This window comes from Trichosurus vulpecula, chromosome 8 (assembly GCF_011100635.1).
Source record: "Trichosurus vulpecula isolate mTriVul1 chromosome 8, mTriVul1.pri, whole genome shotgun sequence".
Lineage (NCBI taxonomy): Eukaryota > Metazoa > Chordata > Mammalia > Diprotodontia > Phalangeridae > Trichosurus > Trichosurus vulpecula.
The window spans coordinates 64,654,934-64,677,377 of NC_050580.1; the positions used below are offsets into that span (position 1 = coordinate 64,654,934).

Consider the following 22,444-nt stretch of genomic DNA (forward strand, 5'->3'; position numbering starts at 1 on the left):
TTCTGCTGGACCAAACCAGATGTCCCTTAGTCAAAGACTCTTCCTCCTCCTGATGCCATTTCCTCCCATGGCTGGCCTTCTTTGCTGAGAAATAGTTTTATTTTCAGAGCTTTTAGGCACTGGAGACATTGGACTTCTTTCTATAGGCAGAGACACTTGCAAACAAGCTCCTAACTCTTTTTGAGAGTAGGCATAGGAGAGGCATGGAAGGAAGCCTAGACATACGAAGGGAAACACCACTACTTTATTCTGCTTATGCCAAATCCACAGCTGACTCACCATATGCTTTTGGGCAGCTCCCTAAGCCTCCAGGTGTTTCACTACTACCTTTCTGAAACATAATAAAAACAAATTTATTTGACTCCTTAGATGTAACGTCTTCTACGAGTTCTTATCTCACTACTCCCATGCACAATGGTGCTTCTGTCCTCTCAACTACTATAGCACTCATATGTTGCAAAATATTAACCATATTTGATGCTTAATGTACTATTATCTGGTATGGTTACTTAACTCTTAGACTCTTGTTTAACTGCATGTGCGGATAATATCTCTCCTCAGCAAGAGTGGAAGATCCTTGAGGGCAGGAACCATATTTGTTACTTCTTTTAACTACTGTGAAATTTGGCACTGGTCTGGGTACTAGAGCCAATAAGAAGGGAAACTGGGTGATAATGTTTGATCATTACTCAACTATCAAGTGTGTTCATTGGACATAAGTTATAGAAGAAAACCTCTGATTTCCCAAGTATCTTGAACAAAGAATATCCCCAGTCCTGACAAAACTTACAATCATTACCTATCCATGCCTAGTGACTTGTGTTAAGATAGATAATACTGCCAGACGGAATCTGGAAAGTACTGCTAAGGATTATGAAAGCTTACTTAAAAAACAAATACAAAAACAAAAACAGAAAAAGAAAAAAAGACATTAAAGATATTTGCATCACTTCTGCTAATTCAAGGCTGTAGAAGAAAAAAAAAACAGATTTTAAAGGGGAATAGCTAGATATGAGAATAGTATCTGAAAACAGATTTTGGATTATAGACAATAGCTTAGTATATAGAATATAGTTTTTTGGCCACGAATGGAGTAAATAAAATAAGGGCCAGGAAAACACATATTTGCCTGAAAGAAATGGAAATAGAGTAGTTACTCTTGGATTTGAGGAATGGCTAAACAAATTGTGGTACAAGGATTTATTGAATATTATTGGCCTGTAAGAACTAATGGATAAACATTCAGAGAAGTAGAGGAAGGCCTGTATGATATGACACACAGTGAAGTAAACAGAACCAGGACAAACCTATGTACAGCAACTACAACAGTACAAACGAAAATAAAGAAAAGAAACCCAAACTGAATTCTGTGTAATTGGAATAACCAAATTTGGCCCTAGAGAAGAAATGAGAAAATATACCATCCTCCCTTCTTTGTAGGCAATAGGCAACTATGAGTATGTAATATTACATATACTAACAGAACAAATATCAAAGGATTCAGAGAAAGGATAGTTACAATCCAATAGGATGAAATTCTGCAGGGGAAATTGGCCATCTGAAGACCATGCCATATGAACATCTGTTGAGGGAACTGGAAATATTTGGTATGGAGAAGAGAAGACAAGGTTTGGTGGAAGGGTGAAGAGATAGTGACATAATAACATCTTCAATATTTTTAAATATTTAGAATAGAAGAGAGATTAAACTTATATGCTACTTAGCCTCTGAGGGCAGAACTAAGAAGAAGAGTTGGTGGTTGCAGACAGGCTAATCTTCAAAAACGTCTTTAAAAATTGGAGATTTCCAAAACGGAATGAGTAGTCTCCTTAGAAAGACAGTGTGGACCCCCTCACAATAAATTTTTAAACAAAGGCTGTATGATCACTTGTTGGGAATGCATCAGAGGACATTTTGGTCCAGGTGAGGGTTGAAATGAAGTCTTCCAATACTGAGATTCTGCTGTTCTATAGCATTGTGCCTCTTGACTCTCTTCTCCACCTCACTATGTTGCTTTTATATATTTTAAATTTTTATTTCTTAGATTCTATTGAAAGAGTCCTTTTTTGATTATCTAATCCATAATAGAAAACTTAATATTATGGAGATGTATATAGCTCTTCTAACATTCTCTCTCCCTGTCCAGACGCTGCATGTGGGTGTGATGATGGAAGGTCTCTGAGTTCTTTATGAGTTCATACAATCCTGGGTTGCTTCAAAGGTTCCTTGTTCAATTACCTCCCCCAGCACACTCCAATCAGAGGAGACAAAACTAGGCATCAGAGAGGACTCTGTGATTGAGTATTTTGATTAATTCTGCAGGGATGGCTAGCTGTAGCCAGTCACAGTGATGTTCCACCAAGTCCCAAACTCATTGGTGATTACTAGTAGTAATATTTTTGTGGCTTTCTATCACTTTCAATACTTTCTCAAGCCATACGTCTCAGTTTAAACTCATGCCTCTCTTATTTGCCTGCTAAAGAGACCTGACCTCAAGGTTTGTCATTTGGACCCACTAATCAATCAACTCACATTTATTAAGTTGTTGTGAGTCAGACTCTGTGCTAAGCTCTAGAGATACAAAGAAAAAAGCTAAAACATTCTTGCCTTCAAAGAGCTTATATTATAATAAAAGGCCTGTATATAAATGGAGACATGAAAATATAACAAATCAAACCCATCAATCACTGAGTACAACGATGAATCCTCAAGAAAAATGGAGAATCATGGACAAAGCCATGCCCCATCAGCTCAGAAGCAGGGCAGCAAGTGAGCAAAGAAAGTTACTTATAGCTACAGATACTCAGTAACCATGACTAGACCTTTTGATAAGTATATCTTATTTTTCTGACCTGTACATGTAGGCATCCCAATTTTAGCCTAAATCTTTCTTGGTACTATTTGCGGACTTAGATGTTATAGTCTTTACATCTTCTTTTTGCTCACCAGGGACATATCTAGCAATTTTGAGGTCCTGGTCAAGCAGCACAAATCAGGCCTTCAAATCAGCTTTGTAATTATGGTGAAAGAATAAAACAAGGAATAATTAAGACAAATTCAGGAGGGGGATTATTTAAATAAGCATCTCACAAATGGGTATTATTAACAATGACACATTAGTTTCCTGTTTTGACTAATACCCCTTTTGTACTTGTACCTGATAACCTCACTTGTTTCTAGACCCTTCAGGACTATGCGTGTTCAGTTTTCATACCCTTTAAATCTTGATGCTCAGGAGAAAAGTACAATTAACTCTCCCCTTGTTACAAAACTTGCCACTTGTGGATGACCCTTTACTTTGAATGGGATCATGATTTAGTGTGATCCTAATTTATTCTTAGATATCAGTCTACTCAGCTCCACTCAATCATCCCCACACCTCTGAACCTCTCAAGCTCATAAGGCCACCTCCAAACCTGGACAGAACCACTTCTAGTTGGTACTTGGTCACCTACTCAAGCAAGGAAACATAAAGCAGAAAAGGTAGTCAAGAGTCCAAGAATCAACTCCCCTGATAGAATCCCCATACTGTAGCTTCCATGAAGGAACCATTGCCCTGATGAGATGGGGAAGTACCAGATCATCCTCTACCCATCAGTGAATGTCTCTTCTTTCAGATGGCTGTGTATTCCTTTGACCCTCTAGGTATCATCATAGTAAGACATTCATTCTTCTTCCCTCCTGGAGCAGTAATGTTACATGTGACTTTCTGAGTGGAAAAAATGGCACTTTCTGACATTAATCAAAGCTGAGAATCTCAGATAAAGAAACAAAAGGCACCTTGTGAACCTTGGTTTTCTGGAAGAGATAAGACCACCAGTCCATAATCAAGCTGGGAAGAGATATGGGTTCAAATATTTGGCAAATGATGGCAGAGGAACAAGGTACAACACAAAGAAGTCCACGTGGTCTGCTCTACTTAGAACAACAGCGCAGAGACAGTGGGAGATGGACACCTTGGTTTCTATCATGGCACAGAATAGGAATTCAGTTGAGGCTGTAGGAGTCTCAGTTTATTGATTAGTAAAATGTCTTTGTTCTCATTCATCAGCTGACTACCAACCAAGGGTCAAACCATCAGCCCACAAAGTCTGAGCTGTCTTGCTGAGTCTGTCTCCTATAATTTCCTATAAATATGCAGATTTAGAGCCACTGAAAGTAAGGGGTGCCTCTCCAGGCATAGGGTTTGAATAGCTGGTGAGCCAGGTCAGTGCTAAGGCACAAGATGAATCAGAGGAGTCAGGTTTTTCTAACAGACACAACAAAGTTACGAAAACAAAAGAAAACACCAATTTTTCCCCCTTCAAAAACATTCCTTGACATTAACCTCCATCTGGAAAACCTTTCCAACAGAGTTCTTTTTTCACAATAAATACTAGAATTTATTTCATTTATAATAAATAGGGAAAAATGAAATATTTGCTGCAATGCAAGAAGTATAGTCCTGGAAAAGGTTGAAATCTGTGGACCTCAAAGGACAGTCTACAAAGGAAATAAAGCACAATACTATGAAAACCATAGATATCATGTGAGGTTTTTTAACTTCTGAAACAAGATTTATTGTGAAAATTCATAAGCAGACAGGATCCAGTTAGGATAAGAGTATACAAAACATTTGGGAGCGGTCCCCTTCAGCTTGCAGTCTGGAAGGCAAGTCTCCAGTTGCTGAGCAGGAAGCCTCTCCCTCATCATGAAGTAGGTGATGATCATCCTTTTGCAGGGGAAAGCTGGAAATCAAAGGACCACAGTAAGAGAGCCTGGTGGTAGATTCACAATTCTTCCTGAACAAATGTTCAGAGAGGTGAAGAGCAGCAAACACAAAGTTTAGTGTCCACTGGACAGAGAGTCATGGGACCAGCCTTTGTTCCTGGAAGTGGAGGGCCAGGAGAGAAGATGGGTGTAACAGGTGCTGCAAAGGCAATGTAGTGGAATTGATAAATGAGGGAGCTCTGGAGAACATTGTAAAAGCCAAGGGTACCAGAGGAATATTCCAGGTACACCCCAACTCTGGGCACTGGTCCTTTCATTCGAAGTTTCAATGGTCCAGGATGGGTTTGGAAATAGTAAACCTCTTCTTTCTTGACACATTGAAGCAGAAACACAGCAGCACGGGAGCTCAAATTCCTCCTCCTGTTTCTCCTCAGATAACGGGTATGGATCCCCAGCATCCACTGAGGTACTTGAGTCACATCCACTTCCCAATACTGTCTGCCTGAGCTGAAGGCCTCCTTAGCAAGGACAGCGAAGCAAGCAGAGAATTCAGGAGTGTTGCTCTCTACCTGCCAAGCTTCTCCAGCTTTCACACTCTTCAGATCCTCAGAAACAGTTAAACAGAGACTTTTTGGTACACGATCCATTGTGAGGTCCACTCTGAATTGTCTGAGCCTCTCTATCATGCCAGGGATGGGATATTCTCTCAGCTCTGGGATGACAGCCTTGGACCATTGAGACAACACTGACTCACTCCTTCCCAGCAACTGCTTGACATCCTGTAGTAGCTCCAAATTGGGTTGTTGATCTGCTTCCTGCAGCTCTAGCATGAGGTCCTGAAGGATTTGCATATGTTGGGATACTCTGTCCTGGTTTGCCCGTTGCTCTTGCCTCATCCCTTCAAGACATAGGGATTCTTCCTCCAACAGGAAGCCGTGCACCTTGTTAAATTCTTCTGTGATCATCCACTGCCAGTCAACAACAGGTTTCTTTGGAGCAAGATGCTTCTCAGCTTTTTCAAAGTACTTCCCCCAGTGGTTCCAAATGTGCTGAAGGTTCTCTATGAAATTGTGAGTAGCCTCTTCTATAGGAGAGAGCCTGTGAGTCTGGTGCTCTGGGCTTTGGGAACATCTCACACAGAGTGGTGTCTGGTCATCTTCACAAAAGAACTGAAACATTTCCTTGTGCCTGGCACACTGGCTCTGTCCTTGACTACTCTGCAAAAGCTGGGAATGGAGCTGTTTGCCCAGCTCTGTCAGCTGTACTAGGTGTTCAGTGACTGCTGGGAATTCTCTGACCTGGGACACTTTCTTGCATTCTGGACAAGAGACAGCTGTTGCTTCCCTTCTCCAGCTGGAGGAGAGACATGCTCTGCAAAAGCTATGCCCACACCTGATGGTGACTGGCTCAGAGAAATAGCTCCTGCAGATGCTACAGGTTGTTTCCCTCTGTACTCCCTGCAGCATTTCCACAGCCTCAGCCATTCTTCTTTCTCCAATTGGTTCTTTTCTGCAGCAACTGAGATGAGGAGACTTCAGTTCCATTCATGGAATTACTGAGCAGAAGGAGGATCTCCTTTTATAGGAGTTAGCCCCACCCCTTTAGGGCCTCCCAGAGAAGGTGTGAACTACCCTGGCCTGAAATCCTGCTAATTCCTAACTCTTGTTAACTCCCATTAACTCTTGCTGGTTGTGTCCGCCCTGAGGCTCCCAGAGTTCACACTTCTCATAGACTCCTTTGGAAGGGTGGGTGGGTTTAACCATGCTGAGAGTTCTCCTGTTTGTGTGAGTAGCATGCTATGAAAATGGGGAGGTTTAACTCAATGGATTTTCTTTTTTAAACATTTAGTGTTTTATATTTCCCTAGTTACAGGTAAAAACAATTTTTAATATTCATTTTTAAAAGTTTTGAGTTCCAAATTCTCTCCCTCCCTCTCTTACTTCTTTCCACCCTGTTTCCTCCCTCCCTCCCTCCTTCCCTCCCTTCCTTCTTTCCTTCCTTCCTTCTTTCCTTCCTTCCTTCTTTTCTTCCTTCCTTTCTTCCTTTCTTTTCTTCCTTCCTTCCCTTCATTTCTTCCTCTCTCCCTTCCTTCCTCTCCTCCTCTTTATCTTCCTCCTGTAGAGCTGAGAGTGGGTCTGAAGCCAGTCTGATGGTGGAACAGAAGCTTTGAAGAACCCAAATTAAAAAATGTGAAGAAGTAGCCATCTGCAAGCTAAAGAGCAGCCCCAGACCAGTCAACCAGATTCCCCGCAGGATGTTCAATTCCTTCAAGCCAAAAAAAGAAAAACAGCTCAGGATGTAAGGAAAAGAAAAGAGGAGACTGTGGCCAAGAGGCAGTAATATGAAATTAGGAATTGTTGGCCATCTGTGTTATATGGGGGTATCACTCCTTGCTTATTATTGAAACACCACATAAAGAAACTGTCACCAGTGACTTCTCCAGATTTACTAATTAGAGGTATAAAAACCTTTTCATAAATCCTTCACCTCTGCCTGACTGAAGTTGCGGATGTTCTAAGGATGTCTGGTTAAATATGTTAAAAAAGGAGACCAAATATGTTCATGACAAACATTTTGAAATGCTACGCTCTGACCTAGAACCACAGATGAGGTCAATACTTCTAGACTGGCTTTGAGAGGTATGTGAAGTATATACACTTCACAGGGAAACATTTTATCTTGCTGAAGATTTTTTTGATGGATTTATGTTGACACAAAAGGATATCAACAAAAATACACTTCAACTCATTGGTGTTACCTCCTTATTGAGTGCTTCAAAACTTAAGGACATCTATGCTCCTAAATTACAAGAATTGGCTTATGTTGCTGATGGTGCTTGCAATGGAGATGATATCCTAGGGATGGAACTCATTATATTAAAGGTCTTAAAGGGGGAGCTCTGTCCAGTAACAGTGATTGCCTGGATAAATGTCTTTCTCCAAGTTGAAGCTCTAAAAGATGTTCCTAAAGTACTCCTACCTCAGTATTCCCGGGAAAAGTTTGTTCAAATAACCCAGCTCCTGGATCTGTGCATTCTTCCGTTGATTCATTAGAATTCCAGTATAGGATATTGGCTGCAGCTGCCTTATGCCATTTTACCTCCATTGTAGTTGTTAAGAAAGATTCAGGTTTAGACTGGGACAACATTTCAGAATGTGTAGAATGGGTGGTACCTTTTGCCAGAGTAGTGAAGGCTGGTCCTCCGGTGAAACTGAAGGTTTTTAAGAAGATTTCTATAGAAGACAGACACACACAAATTACTTGGCTATGCTGGAATATGTCAATTATGTGTCAGCTTTCACAAAAGTGAGACAGTTGTCACCAGTGTGCAATGGAGGCATCATGACACCACCAAAGAGCACAGGCAAGTCCCCAGGAAAACTCTAAAGACAAAGTTAACTGACAACATCCTCAGTGGATGTGTTCTTACTTGGCAGTTGAATATCATATTCCTTTTGGAGTACTAAAAAAGCTAAAACACGACTTGAGTAATAGCTTTAACCAATTCAGAATTACACTGCCATGAACGAGTTAAAAGCCTGCCCATTTATAATTGGCATAAGCATTGTTCAAATTTTAGCTGTCAAAAAAATGGCTGAACTAGTTTAGAAACATCAGTATTTCATTCCCAGGGTAACTACAGATCCAGGAACTATGTAGTCAGATATAATTTTTACCATAGCTACATTTTTAGGACTCATGCAACAAAGTTCATTCTGATAAATTAGCAATGTTACTATTTGCGATATTTTGAACTAGATAAGTGCTACTTTAAATTGTACTCTGAAAATTCAAGAACTCATTTGATTGGTGCTATTCAGTTAATTCTTGAAAAAAAATTCTCGACTCTGTTTACAAAGGTTTAAGTTACATAATAAAATGATGAAATTTTCATTACACCTATTTGGAGCATTCTGCTCCAAAATACATGAACTTCTGTGAATTTCAGGAACGACCATTGATTCTTTTTATGAAGACAGGGAAGATCAAAACACCAATTCAGAAGAGGACAGCATTGACACTATACCCACATCTGATACCTCAAAAGGGAATGTGAACTGCTCTCAAGCCCAAAAAACATTCCTTTTTTGAGAGTTTTTATTTTTAGTTTACAACACTGGGTCCTATATAATTTTGAGTTCCAGGTTTTCTTCCCCCCCCCCTCCTCACCTCCCTCCCCAAGATGACATGGAATCTGATATATCTTGTATGTATAACACACTAGTCAAGTGGTGAAGAAGAACTGTGACCGATGAAATTAATCATGAGAAAGAGGAAACAGAACCAAAAAAAACCCAAAAACCAAAACAAAAGAGAAAAAAGGAAAAGAAAGAGAGCATAAAGTGTGCCTCAATCTGCAATCAGACTCCGTAGTTCTTTCTCTGGATGTAGATAACATTCTCCATCATGAGTCCTTTGGAGTTGTCTTTGTACCTTGTGTTGCTGAGAAGAGCAAAGTCTATCGGGTTTAGTCATCACAGAATCCATATATCTGTGGTTGTGTATAATGTTCTCCTGGCTCTGCTCGGCTCACTCAGCATTACATCATGTAGGTTTTTCCAGGTCGTTTTGAAGTCCATATCATCCCCATTTCTTATAGCCCAACAGTATTCCATTGCCTTCATATACCACAACTTGTTCAGCCATTCCCCAATTGATGGGCATCCCCTCGATTTCCAATTCTTTGACACTACAAAAAGAGCCACTATGAATATTTTTGTACACAAAGGTCCTTTTCCACTTCTGTGATCTGTTTGGGATACAACCCTAGAAGTGGTATTGCTAGGTCAAAGGGTATGAACATTTTTATAGCCCTTTGGGCATAGTTCCAAATTGCTCTCCAGAATGACTGGATCAGTTCACAACTCCACCAGCAATGTAACAATGTTCTAATTTCCCCACATCTTCTCCAGAACTTATAATTTTCCTGTTTTGTCATTTTATCCAATCTGACAGGAGAGATGTGGTACCTAACAGTTGTTTTGATTTGCACTTCACTAATCAGTAGTGATTTAGTGTATTTTTTCATATACCTATAGATATCTTTAATTTCTTCCTCTGAAAATTGCTTGTTCACATCCTTTGACCATTTCTCAATTGGGGAATGACTTGTACTCCTATATATTTGGCTCAGTTCCCTGTATATTTTATATATGAGGCCTTTATCAGAGATACTGCTTGTAAAGATTTTCTCCCAATTTTCTGCTTCCCTCCTAATCTTTGTTGTATTGGCATTTTTATGCAAAAACATCTCTATTTATTTATTTATTTATTTAGTACTCAATAGTATTTTATTTTAATTTTTTTAAATATCTATTTATTTATTTAACATATTTAGTTTTCAGCATTGATATTCACAAGACTTTGAATTACCAATTTTCTCCCCATTTCTACCCTCCCCCCCCCACTCCAAGGTGGCGTATATTCTGGTTGCCCTGTTCCCGAGTCAGTGTTCCCCTCTGTCACCCCACTCCCCTCCCATTCCCTTTTCCCTTCCTTTCTTGTAGGGCAAGATACATTTCTACACACCATTGTCTGTGTATCTTATTTTCTAGTTGCATGCAAAAACATTTTTGTTTGTTTTTGAACATCTGTTTTTAAAACTTTGAGTTCCAAATTCTCTCCCCTCTTCCCTTCTCACCCACCCTCCCTAAGAAGTCAAGCAATTCAACGTAGGCCACGTGTGTATCATTATGTATAATCCTTCCACAATACTCATGTTGTGAAAGACTATATTTTGTCCTTCCCAACCCATCCCCCTTTATTGAATTTTCTCCCTTGACCCTGTCCCCTTTGGATAGTGTTTGTTTTTGATGACCTCCATCCCCATCAGCCCTCCCCTCCATCACCGTCCCCATTTTTTTTTCTTCTTCCCTCTTCTTTCCTGTGGGGTAAGATTCCCAATTGGGTATGTATGGTATTCCCTCCTTAGGCCAAATCTGATGAGAGCAATGTTCACTCATTCCCCCCTCATCCGCCCTCTCCCCTCCTCCCACAGAACTGCTTCCTCTTGCCACCCTTATGCGAGATAATCCACCCCATTCTATCTCTCCTTATCTCCCTCTCTCAGTATGTTCCTCTCTCATCCCTTAATTTGATTTTATTTCTTTTAGATATCTTCCCTTCATCTTCAACTCACCGTGTGTCCGCTCTCCCTCTCTCTCTCTCTCTCTCTCTCTCTCTCTCTCTCTATATATATATATATATATATATATATGTATGTATATATATGTATATGTATATATATGTATAATATGTATATATATGTGTGTATATATATATACACACATAGATATATACATACATAGACATTCACCCAAATATATACATAAACATATATGTATGCATATTCCTTCAGCTACCCTAATATTGAGGTCTCATGAATCATACACATCGTCTTTCCATGTAGGAATGTCAACAAAACAGTTCACCTTTAGTAAGTCCCTTGCAATTTCTTTTTCTTGTTCTTTTTCTTAATTACCTTTTCATGCTTCTCTTGATTCTTGTGTTTCAAAGTCAAATTTTCTATTGAGTTCTGGTCTTTTCACTGAGAAAGCTTCAAAGTCCTCTATTTTATTGAAAGTTCATATTTTGCCTTGGAGCATGATACACAGTTTTGCTGGGTAGGTGATTCTTGGTTTTAATCCTAGCTCCATTGACCTCTGGAATATCATATTCCAAGCCCTTCGATCTCTTAATGTAGAGGCTGCCAGATCTTGGGTTATTCTGATTGGGTTTCCACAATACTCAAATTGTTTCTTTCTGGCTGCTTGCAATATTTTCTCCTTGATCTGGGAGCTCTGGAATTTGGCAACAATATTCCTGGGAGATTTCTTTTTGGGATCTATTTGAGGAGGCAATCAATGGATTCTTTCAATTTCTATTTTGCCCTGTGGCTCTAGAATATCAGGACAATTCTCCTTGATAATTTCTTGAAAGATGCTATCTAGGCTCTTTTTTTGATCATGGCTTTCAGGTAGTCCAATAATTTTTAAATTATCTCTACTGAATCTATTTTCCAGGTCAGTGGTTTTTCCAAGGAGATATTTCACATTGTCTTCCATTTTTTCATTCCTTTGGTTCTGTTTTATAATATCTTGATTTCTCATAAAGTCACTAGCCTCCACTTGCTCCAATCTAATTTTTAAAGTAGTATTTTCTTCAGTCGTCTTTTGGACCTCCTTTTCCATTTGGCTCATTCTGCCTTTCAAGGCATTCTTCTCCTCATTGGCTTTTTGGAGCTCTTTTGCCATTTGAGTTAGTCTGCTTTTTAAGGTGTTGTTTTCTTCAGTGTATTTTTCAGTATTTTTGGGTCTCCTTTAGCAAGTCATTGACTTGTTTTTCATGGTTTTCTCGCATCCTTCTCATTTCTCTTCCCAATTTCTCCTCTACTTCTCTAACTTGCTTTTCCAAATCCTTTTTGAGTTCTTCTATGGTCTGGGGCCAGTTCATGTTTTTCTTGGAGGCTTTTGGTGCAGGCTCTTGCATTTTATTGACTTCTTTAGGCTGTATGTTTTGGTCTTCTTTGTCAGCAAAGAAAGAATGCAAAGTCTGAGACTGAATCTCGGTGCGTTTTCGCGTCCTGGACATATTCCAAGCCAACTAACTTGACCTTTGAGTTTTTCAGTGTGGTATGACTGCTTGTAGACTAGAGAGTTCTGTGTTCTGCGTTTGGGGGGGAGGTGCCAGCTCTGCCACACCAGCACTGCTCCTTCCCCAAAAACCCCCAACCCAGACTGGGCTTAGATCTTCAGCAGGCTGTTGCACTCCTGCTCTGATCCGCCACTTAATTCCTCCCACCAGGTGGGCCTGGAGCCCGAAGCAACAACAGCCTTGGCTGCCCCACCTCCGCTGCCCCAGGGGCTGGAAGCCCAACCGCGAACTCCTTCCACTCCCGCAGCTTTTCCCACTAACCTTCTCAGCAGTCTTCGGTGTTTGTGGGTTGAGGAGTCTGGTAACTGCCGTAGCTCACTGATCCAAGGCGCCAGGGCCTCCTCCGCCCAGCTCCTGGTTTCTTTGGTCCACACTGCTCAGGCTGGGCTTCTGCTCCACTCCGTTTCCAGCTCCCAGCTCCCAGCTCCCAGCTCCCAGCTCCGTGTGGGATAGACCTCATCCAGAGACCATCCAGGTTGTCCTGGGCTGGAGCCCTGCCTCCCTCTGCTGCTTTGTGGGTTCTGCCATTCTAGAATTGGTTCAGAGCCATTTTTTTATAGGTTTTTGGAGGCACTCGGTATGGAGCTCATGCTAGTCCCTGCTTACCAGCCGCCATCTTGACTCCACCCCCCCAACATTTCGATTTAACATAATCAAAATTATCCATTTTGCATTTTGTAATGCTCTCTATCTCTTGTTGTGTCAGGAATTCTTTTCTTTTCCATAAATCTGATAGGTAAACCATTCCTTGCTCTCCCAAACTGCTTATACTATCAGCCTTTATTCCTAAATCATGAACCAATTTTGACTTTATTTTGGTATATGGTGTAAGATATGGTTACTGCCATACTGTTTTCTCATTTTCCCAGCAGTTTTTATGAAGTAGTGAATTTTTAACCAAGAAGCTGGATTACGGGGATTTATCAAAGAGTAGATTGCTATAGTCATTGACTTCTGCATCTTGTGTACCTATCCTATTCCACTGATCCATGACTCTGTTTCTTAGCCAGTGCCTGGTAGTTTTGAAGATTGCTGCTTTATAGTACAGTTTAATATCTGGTATGGCTAGGCCACCTTCCCTAGCATTTCTTTTCATTAATACCCTAGATATTCTAGACCTCTTGTTCTTCTAGATGAATTTTGTTATTATTTTATCCATCTCTGTAAAATAATTTTTTGGTAGTTCAATTGGTATGGCACTGAATAAGTAAATTAATTTAGGTAAAATGGTCATTTTTATTCTATTAGCTCAGCCTAAACCTTAGCAACTGATATTTTTTCCATTCATTTAGATCTGACTTTATTCATGTGAAAAGTGTTTCATAATTATGTTCATATAGACCCTGGGTTTGTTTTGGTAGATAGACTCCCATATATTTTATAGTGTCTACAGTAACTTTGAATGGAATTTCTCTTTCTATCTCTTGCTGTTGGGCTTTGTTAGTAATATATAGGAATGCTGAGGATTTATGTGGGTTTATTTTATATCCTGCAACTTTGCTAAAGTTGTTTCTTTATTCGAATAGTTTTTTACTTGATTCTCTAGGATTCTCTAAGAAAATCACCATATCAGCTGCAAAAAGCGATAATTTAGTTGTTCTTTGCCTATTCTAATTCCTTCAACTTCTTTTTCTTCTCTTATTGCTATAGCTAATGTTTCTAGTACCAAATTGAATAGTAGGGGTGATAATGGCCATCCTTGTTTCACTGCTGATCTTATTGGGAATGCATCTAGCTTATCCCCATTACAAGTAATGCTTGTTGATGGTTTTAGGTAGATGCTATTTATAATTTTAAAGAAGTCTCCATTTATTCCTATGTTTTCTAGTGTTTTAAATAGGAATGGGTGTTGTATTTTGTCAAATGCTTTTTCTGCATCTATTGAGATGGTCATATGGTTTCTGCTAGTTTTGTTGTTGATATGATCAATTATACTGATAGTTTTCCTAATATTGAACCAGCCTTGCATTCCTGGAATAAATCCTACCTGGTCATAGTGTATTATTCTCATGATGAGTTGCTGCAATCTTTTTGCTAATATTTTATTTAAAATTTTTGCATCAATTTTCATTAGGGAAATTGGTCTATAATTTTCTTTCTCTGCTTTGAGTCTACCTGGTTTGAGTATTAGTACCATATTTGTGTCATAAAAAGAATTTGGTAGGACTCCTTCTTCACCTATTTTCCCAAATGGTCTGTAAAGTATAGGAAATAATTGTTCTTTAAATGTTTGATAAAATTCACATATAAAGCCATCTGGCCACGAAGATTTTTTCCCTAGGGAGTTCATTGATGGCTTGCTCAATTTCTTTTTCTGAGATGGGGTTATTTAGAAATTTTACTTCCTTTTCTGTTAAACTGGGCAATTTATGTTTTTGTAGATATTCATCCATATCCCTAAGGTTGTCAAATTTATGGGCATACAATTGGGCAAAATAATTCCTAATTGTTGTTTTAATTTCGTCTTCGTTAGAGGTGAATTCATCCTTTTCATTTTTGATAATGGTAATTTGATTTTCTTCTTTCTTTTTTTGATTAAATTGACCAAAAGTTTATCAATTTTATTGGTTTTTTTATAAAACCAGCTCTTTGTTTTATTTATTAATTCAATAGTTTTCTTGGTTTCAATTTTATCAATCTCTCCTTTGATTTTCAGTATTTATAATTTCATATTCAATTGGGAATTTTCAATTTGTTCTTTGTCTAACTTTTTCAGTTGCATGACCAATTCATTTATCTCCTTTTTCTCTATTTTGTTCATGTAAGCATTTAGAAATATAAAACTTCCCCTAAGAACTGCTTTTGCTGCATCCCATAAGTTTTGGTATGTTGTCTCATTATTGTCATTCTCTTGAATGAAGTTATAAATTGTTTCTCTGATTTGTTCTTTGGCCCACTCATTCTTTAGAATTAGATTATTTAGGGCAGCTAGGTGGCGTAGTGAGTAGAGCGCCGGCTCTGGAGTCAGGAGGACCTGAGTTCAAATCCAGCCTCAGACACTTGACACACTTACTAGCAGTGTGACCTTGGGCAAGTCACTTAACCCCATTTGCCCTTCCAAAAAAAAACAACAAAAACAAAGAAAGAATTAGATTATTTAGTTTTCAATTAATTTTTAGCTTATTTTTCCATGGTTCTTTATTACAAATAACTTTTATTGCATTGTGATCTGAAAAGTATGCTTTGTCTACTTCTGCCTTTCTGCCCTGGACTGTGAGGTTTTTATGCCCTAGCACAGGGTCAGTTTTTGAGTATGTGCCATGTACCACTGAGAAGAGAGTGTATTACTTTTTATCCCCATTATCCTCAGTTTTCTCCAGAGGTCTAACATACCTGTCTTTTCTAAAATTCTGTTTACCTCCTTAACTTCTTTCTTATTTATTTTGAGGTTAGATTTATCAAGTTCAGAGAGGGGGAGTTTAAGGTCTCCCATTATTATAGTTTTGCTGTCTATTTCTTCCTGTCACTCCCTTAACCTTTCCTCCAAGAATCTGCATGCCATACCACTTGGTGCATATATGTTAAACAATGCTATTGCTTCATTGTTTACGGTGCCTTGTAGCAGGATGTAGTGTCCTTCCTTATCTCTTTGAATTGAATATCTTTACTTTTGCTTTGTCTGAGATTAGGATTGCTACACATGCTTTTTTTTTTTTTTACTTTAGCTGAAGCACAATATATTCTACTCCAGTCTTTTACCTTTACCCTGTGTGTATCACCTTGTGTCAAATGTGTTTCTTGTAAACAGCATATTGTAGGATTATGGTTTTTAATCCATTCTGCTATCTGCTTCTGTTTTGTTGGAGAGTTCATCCCATTCACATTCAGTTATGATTTCTATCTGTGTCTTTTTCTCCATCCTATTTGCCCCCTGTTTATGCTTTTATTTCTCCCTTTCCCCTTCCACTCCTCAACAGAGTTTTGCTTTTGACTGCTGCCTTCCTCAGTTTGCCCTCCCTCTTGATTCCCCTCCTTTATCCTTACCATTTCCACTTGCTACTTCTTCCCTCCCATCTGACCACCCCCTCCCTTTTTCTGCCTTTCCCCTCCTACTGCCTGTAGGACAAGTTAGATTTCTGTACTTATCAGGGTATGTTATTCCCTTCTTGAACCAGATCCCATGACAGTAAAGCTCAAATACTGCTCTTCTCCCTCCCTTCTTTCACTCTACTATAATGTGTTTTGTGCCTCCTCATTTGATGTAATTTACCCCTTTCTGGTACTTCCTTACCTCTTCTGCCATAACCCTCTCTTTACATCTCTTAATTATATTTTTATCCTTATATCAGTTATTTTATACTGACAACCACAGTCTATGTGTATTCCTTTCAATTGTCAAGGTACCTATGCTATTCTCAAGATTGACATTAGAAATATATATGTGTGTATATATATATATATATATTTAACCTAAATAAGATGATATAATCCTATATAAAGATGTAAATAATTTGCCCTTATTGATTAATAAGGTTTGTGGGGGTCCCCTCCCCCACACCTCAGGAAACTAAAGGCGATAAACACAAAGCCAGTAACTAGACTCACAATCCCCAGAAGAAGAAATCTGGGACAGAGAGCCCTGAGCCCCAAAAGCAGATATTTACTGTAAAGCCAGGAAAAAGCTAACCAATATGAAGAAAAACACAAAAAAAACCTGAGGACCATTGATTATTTTATGGAGACAGGCATAATCAAAATACCCATTTGGAAGAGGATAGCAATTGACATCTGATACCTCAAAAGGGAATGTGAATTGGTCTCAAGTCCAAAAAGCATTACTGGAAGAGCTAAAGGAGGATTTTAAAACTGAATTAGGGAGGTAAAAGAAAAAATGGAAAAAATGAAAAAAAAATCCACTGATGAAATCAAGTCCTCAAAGAATAAGATAGGTGAAATGGCTATGGAGATTCAGAATCTAAATAGAGAAAATGACACCCTTGAGAGGTAAAATCAACCAACTGTAAAAGGAGAATCAAAAGCAAAATGAAGAAGCTAATGACTCTATGAGGCATCAAGAAGTAGTCAAACAAAATTGGGGAATGACTGAACAAGTTGTGGTATATGAAGGTAATGAAAAACTATTTTGCTATAAGAAATGGGGAACATATGGACTTCATAATAACCTGGAAAGACCTACATGATCTGATGCTGAGTCAGAGGAGCAGAACCAGGACAATATTTCACACAACCACAGACATATTGGTTCTGTGATGACTAACTTTGATAGACTTGCCTCTGCTCAGCAATACAAGGCTCAAAGACAGCTCCAAAGGACTCATGATGGAAAAACCGGCTACATCCCAAGAAAGAACTGTGGAATCTGAATGCAGATTGAGGCAAACTATTTGCTCTCTTTTTTTCCTCTTTTTGTTTTGGTTTTGTTTCTTCTCTCTCATGACTCATTCCATTGGTCATAAATTTTCTTTGCAACTTGACTATTGTGTAAATAAGTTAAATGAGAACGTTTATGTAAAATCTATATTGGACTGCATGCCGTCTTGGAGGGGAGAGGAGAGGGGAGGGAAGGGAACAAAATTTGAAACTCAAGAACATGTAAAACTAAGTGTTGTAAACTAAAAATAAAAAAATCTTATTATTAAAAGTAGAAATGGCTAAAGCAAAAGATATATATATATATATATTAATATTTATATTGTGGCTTCTAGAGAGAACTCAAAGCAGGGCACTCAAGGACTTGGTGTGTAAAGAAAAGCTTCTGTGTAAATATCTTAGCTCAGCAGCTAGGCGACTGGACTTCATCAGAAAAATACATTACATTAGATTATTTCTGCTACTTGACTTGTGAAATCTTTTCTTCTTTTGTAGAAATTGCACTAGGTTAGTTTTTTTCCTCCTAAAAAGTTTCAGTGGATTGTGTGAGGAAAACACAACCACTTACTTGTACATATATTGTATAAGTGTAATATTTTAATATTGTTTATTTTAAACTTTGTTTAAAATATCAAGTTAATCTTACTTTTTGAAAAAATTAGTATAGAGGAGAGATTAAACTTATATTCTACTTAGCCTCTGAAGGCAGAACTAAGAAGACGAGTTGGTGGTTGCAGACAGGCTAATCTTCAAAAACTTTTTTAAAATTTAAGCTTTCCAAAAAGGAATGAATAGGCTTCATTGCAAGGTATTGGGGACCTCCTCACAATCAATTTTTAAACAGAGGCTGTATGATCACTTGTTAGGAATGTAGCAATTTTTGTCCAGGTGAGGGTTGGAATGAAGTCTTCCAATTCTGAGATTCTGCTGTTCTATAGTACTTGGACCTCGTGACTCTCTTCTCCACCTCACTATATTGCCTTTATATAGTTTAAATTTTTATGCCTCAGATTTTATTGAAAGAGTCCTTCTTTAATTGTCTAATCCATAATAGAAAACTAAATAATATGGAGATGTATGTAGATCTTCCCACATTCTCTCTCCTTGTCCAGAGGCTGCATGTGGGTATGATGATGGAAAGCCTCTGAGTTCTTTATGAGTTCATACAATCCTGGGTTGCTTCAAAGGTTCCTTATTCAATTACCTCCCCCAGCACACTCCAATCAGAGAAGACAAAGCAAGCCATTGGAGAGGACTCTGTGATTGAGTGTTTTGATTAATTCTGCAGGGATGGCTAGCTGTAGCCAGTCACAGTGATGTTCCACCAAGTCATTGGTGATTATTAGTATTAATATTTTTTGTGTCTTTCTATTACTTTCAGTACTCTCTCAAGCCATAGGTCTCAGTTTACACTCATGGCTCTCTTGTTTGCCTGCTAAAGAGACCCAACCTCAAGGTTTGTCAATTTGACCCACTAATCAATCAACCCACATTTATTAAGTTGTAATTGTGTCAGACTCTGTGTTAAGCTCTAGAGATTCAAAGAAAAGAAGCTAAAACATTCTTGCCTTCGAAGAGCGTATATTATAATAAAAGAGTGTGTACATAAATGGGACATGAAAATACAACAAATGAAACCCATCAATCACTTAGTACAACAATGAATCCTCAAGAAAAATGGAGAATCATGGGCAAAACCATGGCCAATCAGCTCAGAAGCATGGCAGCAAGTGAGCAAAGAAAGTTACTTATGGCTACAGATACTCAGTAACCCTAACTTGACCTTTTACTCAGTATATAATTTTTTGCTGACCGATAAATGTAAGCACCCCAATTTTAGCCTAAATCTTTCTTAGTCACTCTTTGCTGACTTTGATGTTATAATCTTTGTATCTTCTCTTTGCTTACCAGGGACATATCTAGCAATTTTGAGGTCCTGGTCAAGCAGCACAAGTCAGGCCTTCACACCAGTATTGTAATTATGGTGAAAGAATAAAACAAAAATTAAGACAAATTCAGGAGGGGGATTATTTAAATAAGTGTCTCACAGATGGGTATTATTAACAGTGATTCATTAGCTTGCTGTTTTGATTAATATTTTCTGTACCTAAGGAATGATACCCCTTCTGAACCTGTACCTGATAAACTTACTTGTTTCTAGGCCCTTCAGGATTATGCTCAGGAGCAAAGTACCACTCACTCTCCCTTTCTTATAAACTATATATATAACATAAGAGAATGAAAACCATAGCCATCATATGAGTTGTTTATTAACATCTGAAAAAAGATTTATTGTGAAAATTTATAAGCAGGCAGGATCCAGGGAGGAAAAGAGCATATAAAACATATAGGAATGATGCCCTTCAGCTTGCAGTCTGGAAGGCAAGTGTCCAGTTGCTGAGCAGGAAGCCTATCCATCATGAAGAAGGTGATGATCATCCTTTCGCAGGGGTAGGCTGGAAATCAAAGGGCCACAGTCAGGGAGCATGGTGGTAGGTTCACAATTCTTCCTGAAGAAATGTTCAGAGAGGTGAAGAGCAGCAAACACAAAGATGAGAGTCCACTGGACAGAGAGTCATGGGACCAGCCTTTGTTCCTGGAAGTGGAGGGCCAGGAGAGAAGATGGGTATAACAGGTGCTGCGAAGGGAATGGAGTGGAATTGATAAATGAGGGAGCTCTGGAGAACGTTGAAAAAGGCAAGGGTACCAGAAGAATATTCCAGGTACACCCCGACTCTTGGCACCGGCCCTTTCATTCGATGTTTCAATGGTCCGGGATGGGTTTTGAAACAGTAAACCTCTTCTTTCTTGACACATTGAAGCAGGAACAGAGAGGCACAGGAGTCCACATTCCTCCACCTTTTTCGCCTCAAATAAGGGGTATAGATTCCCAGCATCCACTGAGGTACTTGAGTCACATCCACCTCCCAGTACTGTCTGCCTGAGCTGAAGGCCTGCTTAGCAAGGACAGCATAGCAAGCAGAGTATTCAGGATCGTTGGTCTCTACCTGCCAGGCTTCTCCAGCATTCACACCCTTCAGATCCTCAGAAACAGCTACACAAGGACTTGCTCTTACTGGATCCATTGTGAGGTCCACTCTGAATCGACTGAGCATCTCTATCATGCCAGGGATGGGATATTCTCTCAGCTCTGGGATGACAGCCTTGGACCATTGAGACAACACTGACTCACTCCTTCCCAGCAACTGCTTGACATCCTGTAGTAGTTCCAAATTGGGTTCTTTACCAGCTTCCTGCAGCTCTAGCATGAGGTCCTGAAGGATTCGCATGTGCTGGGATATTCTGTCCTGGTTTGCCCTTTGTTCTTGCCTTATGCCTTCAAGACATAGTAATTCTTCCTCCAACAGGAAGCAGTACACTTTCTTAAATTCTTCTGCGATCATCCACTGCCACTCAACACCGTATTTCTTTCGAGCAATATTTTTCTCAGCTTTCTCAAAGCACTTCCCCCAGTGGTTCCAAATGTGCTGAAGGTTCTCTATGAAATTGTGAGTAGCCTCTTCTATAGGGGAGAGCCTGTGAGTCTGGTGCTCTGGGCTTTGGGAACATCTCACACAGAGTGGTGTCTGGTCATCTTCACAAAAGAACTTGAAGGTTTCCTTGTGCCTAGCACACTCGCTCTGTCCTTGACTGCTCTGCAAAAGCTGGGAATGGAGCTGTTTGCCCAGCTCTGTCAGGTGTACTAGGCGTTCATTGACTGCTGGCAATTCTCTGACCTGGGACACTTTCCTGCATTCAGGACAAGAGATAGCTCTAGCTTCAACTCTCCAGGTGGAGGAGAGACATGCTCTGCAAAAGCTATGCCCACAACTGATGGTGACTGGCTCAGAGAAATAGCTCCTGCAGATGCTACAGGATGTTTCCCCCTGTGCTCCCTGCAGCGTTTCCATAGCATCAGCCATTCTTCTCTCTCCAATTGGTTCCTTTCTGTAGCAACTGAGATGAAGAGACTTCAGTTCCCCTCAAGGAAGTACTAAGCTGAAGGAGGCTCTCCTTTTATAGGAGGTAGCCCCACCTCTTTAGGGCCTCCATGAGAAGGTGTGAACTCCCTTGGCCTGGAATCCTGCTAACTGTTAACTCTTGTTAATTCCCATGAACTCTTGCTGCTTGTGTTAGCTCTGAAGCCCCCAGAGTTCACACCTCTGATTTACTCCTTCGATGGCTGGGTTCAACTATGCTGAGACTTTTCCTGTGTGTGTAAGGAGCATTGGCATGAAAACATGGAGATTTAGCTCAATGGATTTTCTTTTTTAAAAATTTAGTATTTTATATTTCCCTAGTTATAGATAAAAACAATTTTTAACATTCATTTTTAAAACTTTTGAGTTCCAAATTCTCTCCCTCCCTCTCTTCCTTCTTTCCAGCCTGTTTCCTTCCTTTCTTCTTCCCTCCCTCCTTGTCCTCCTCCTCCTTGGAACCTCTCTCTTTCCTTCTCAAGACTTCTTTCTTCTTACGCCCTACTCTCTTTCTTATTCTGTTCCCAAAAAGGAAGCTGATGAATTAAATCCTACTGAAGTATAAGAGACTCTTAAGTACGAGCAAGCAAATTAGGGCAATAATTGGTGGTAGCCAGGTTTTCTTGGCTATATTAAGTATCACCTCAGAAACAACTGTCTATTGATTAAAATCAGTCATGCTCAGGGCTGAAAGGATCCTGCTTATGTCACTTGCACCTTCTTTGGTTTTGAGGAAATCACTCAGCCCCTCTCAGACTCAGTTTCCTTATCTG

The 22,444-nt window shown here is 39.4% G+C and overlaps 2 protein-coding genes and 1 pseudogene across 2 annotated transcripts; 1 reads left to right on the top strand and 2 right to left on the bottom strand.

Annotated features, from left to right (window-relative positions):
* Window positions 1–4,793: 4,793 nt before the first annotated feature.
* Window positions 4,794–6,194, bottom strand: LOC118829532 (tripartite motif-containing protein 64-like). Its single transcript, XM_036736515.1, has one exon. It carries the CDS (start codon window positions 6,192–6,194, stop codon window positions 4,794–4,796), a length of 1,401 nt encoding a protein of 466 aa, XP_036592410.1.
* A 703-nt stretch (window positions 6,195–6,897) lies between these two features.
* Window positions 6,898–8,097, top strand: LOC118829533 (annotated as a pseudogene).
* An 11,914-nt stretch (window positions 8,098–20,011) lies between these two features.
* On the bottom strand, window positions 20,012–21,876 carry LOC118829967 (tripartite motif-containing protein 64-like). The gene has a single exon (XM_036736832.1). It carries the CDS (start codon window positions 21,615–21,617, stop codon window positions 20,217–20,219), a length of 1,401 nt encoding a protein of 466 aa, XP_036592727.1. The 5' UTR covers window positions 21,618–21,876; the 3' UTR covers window positions 20,012–20,216.
* Window positions 21,877–22,444: the final 568 nt, after the last annotated feature.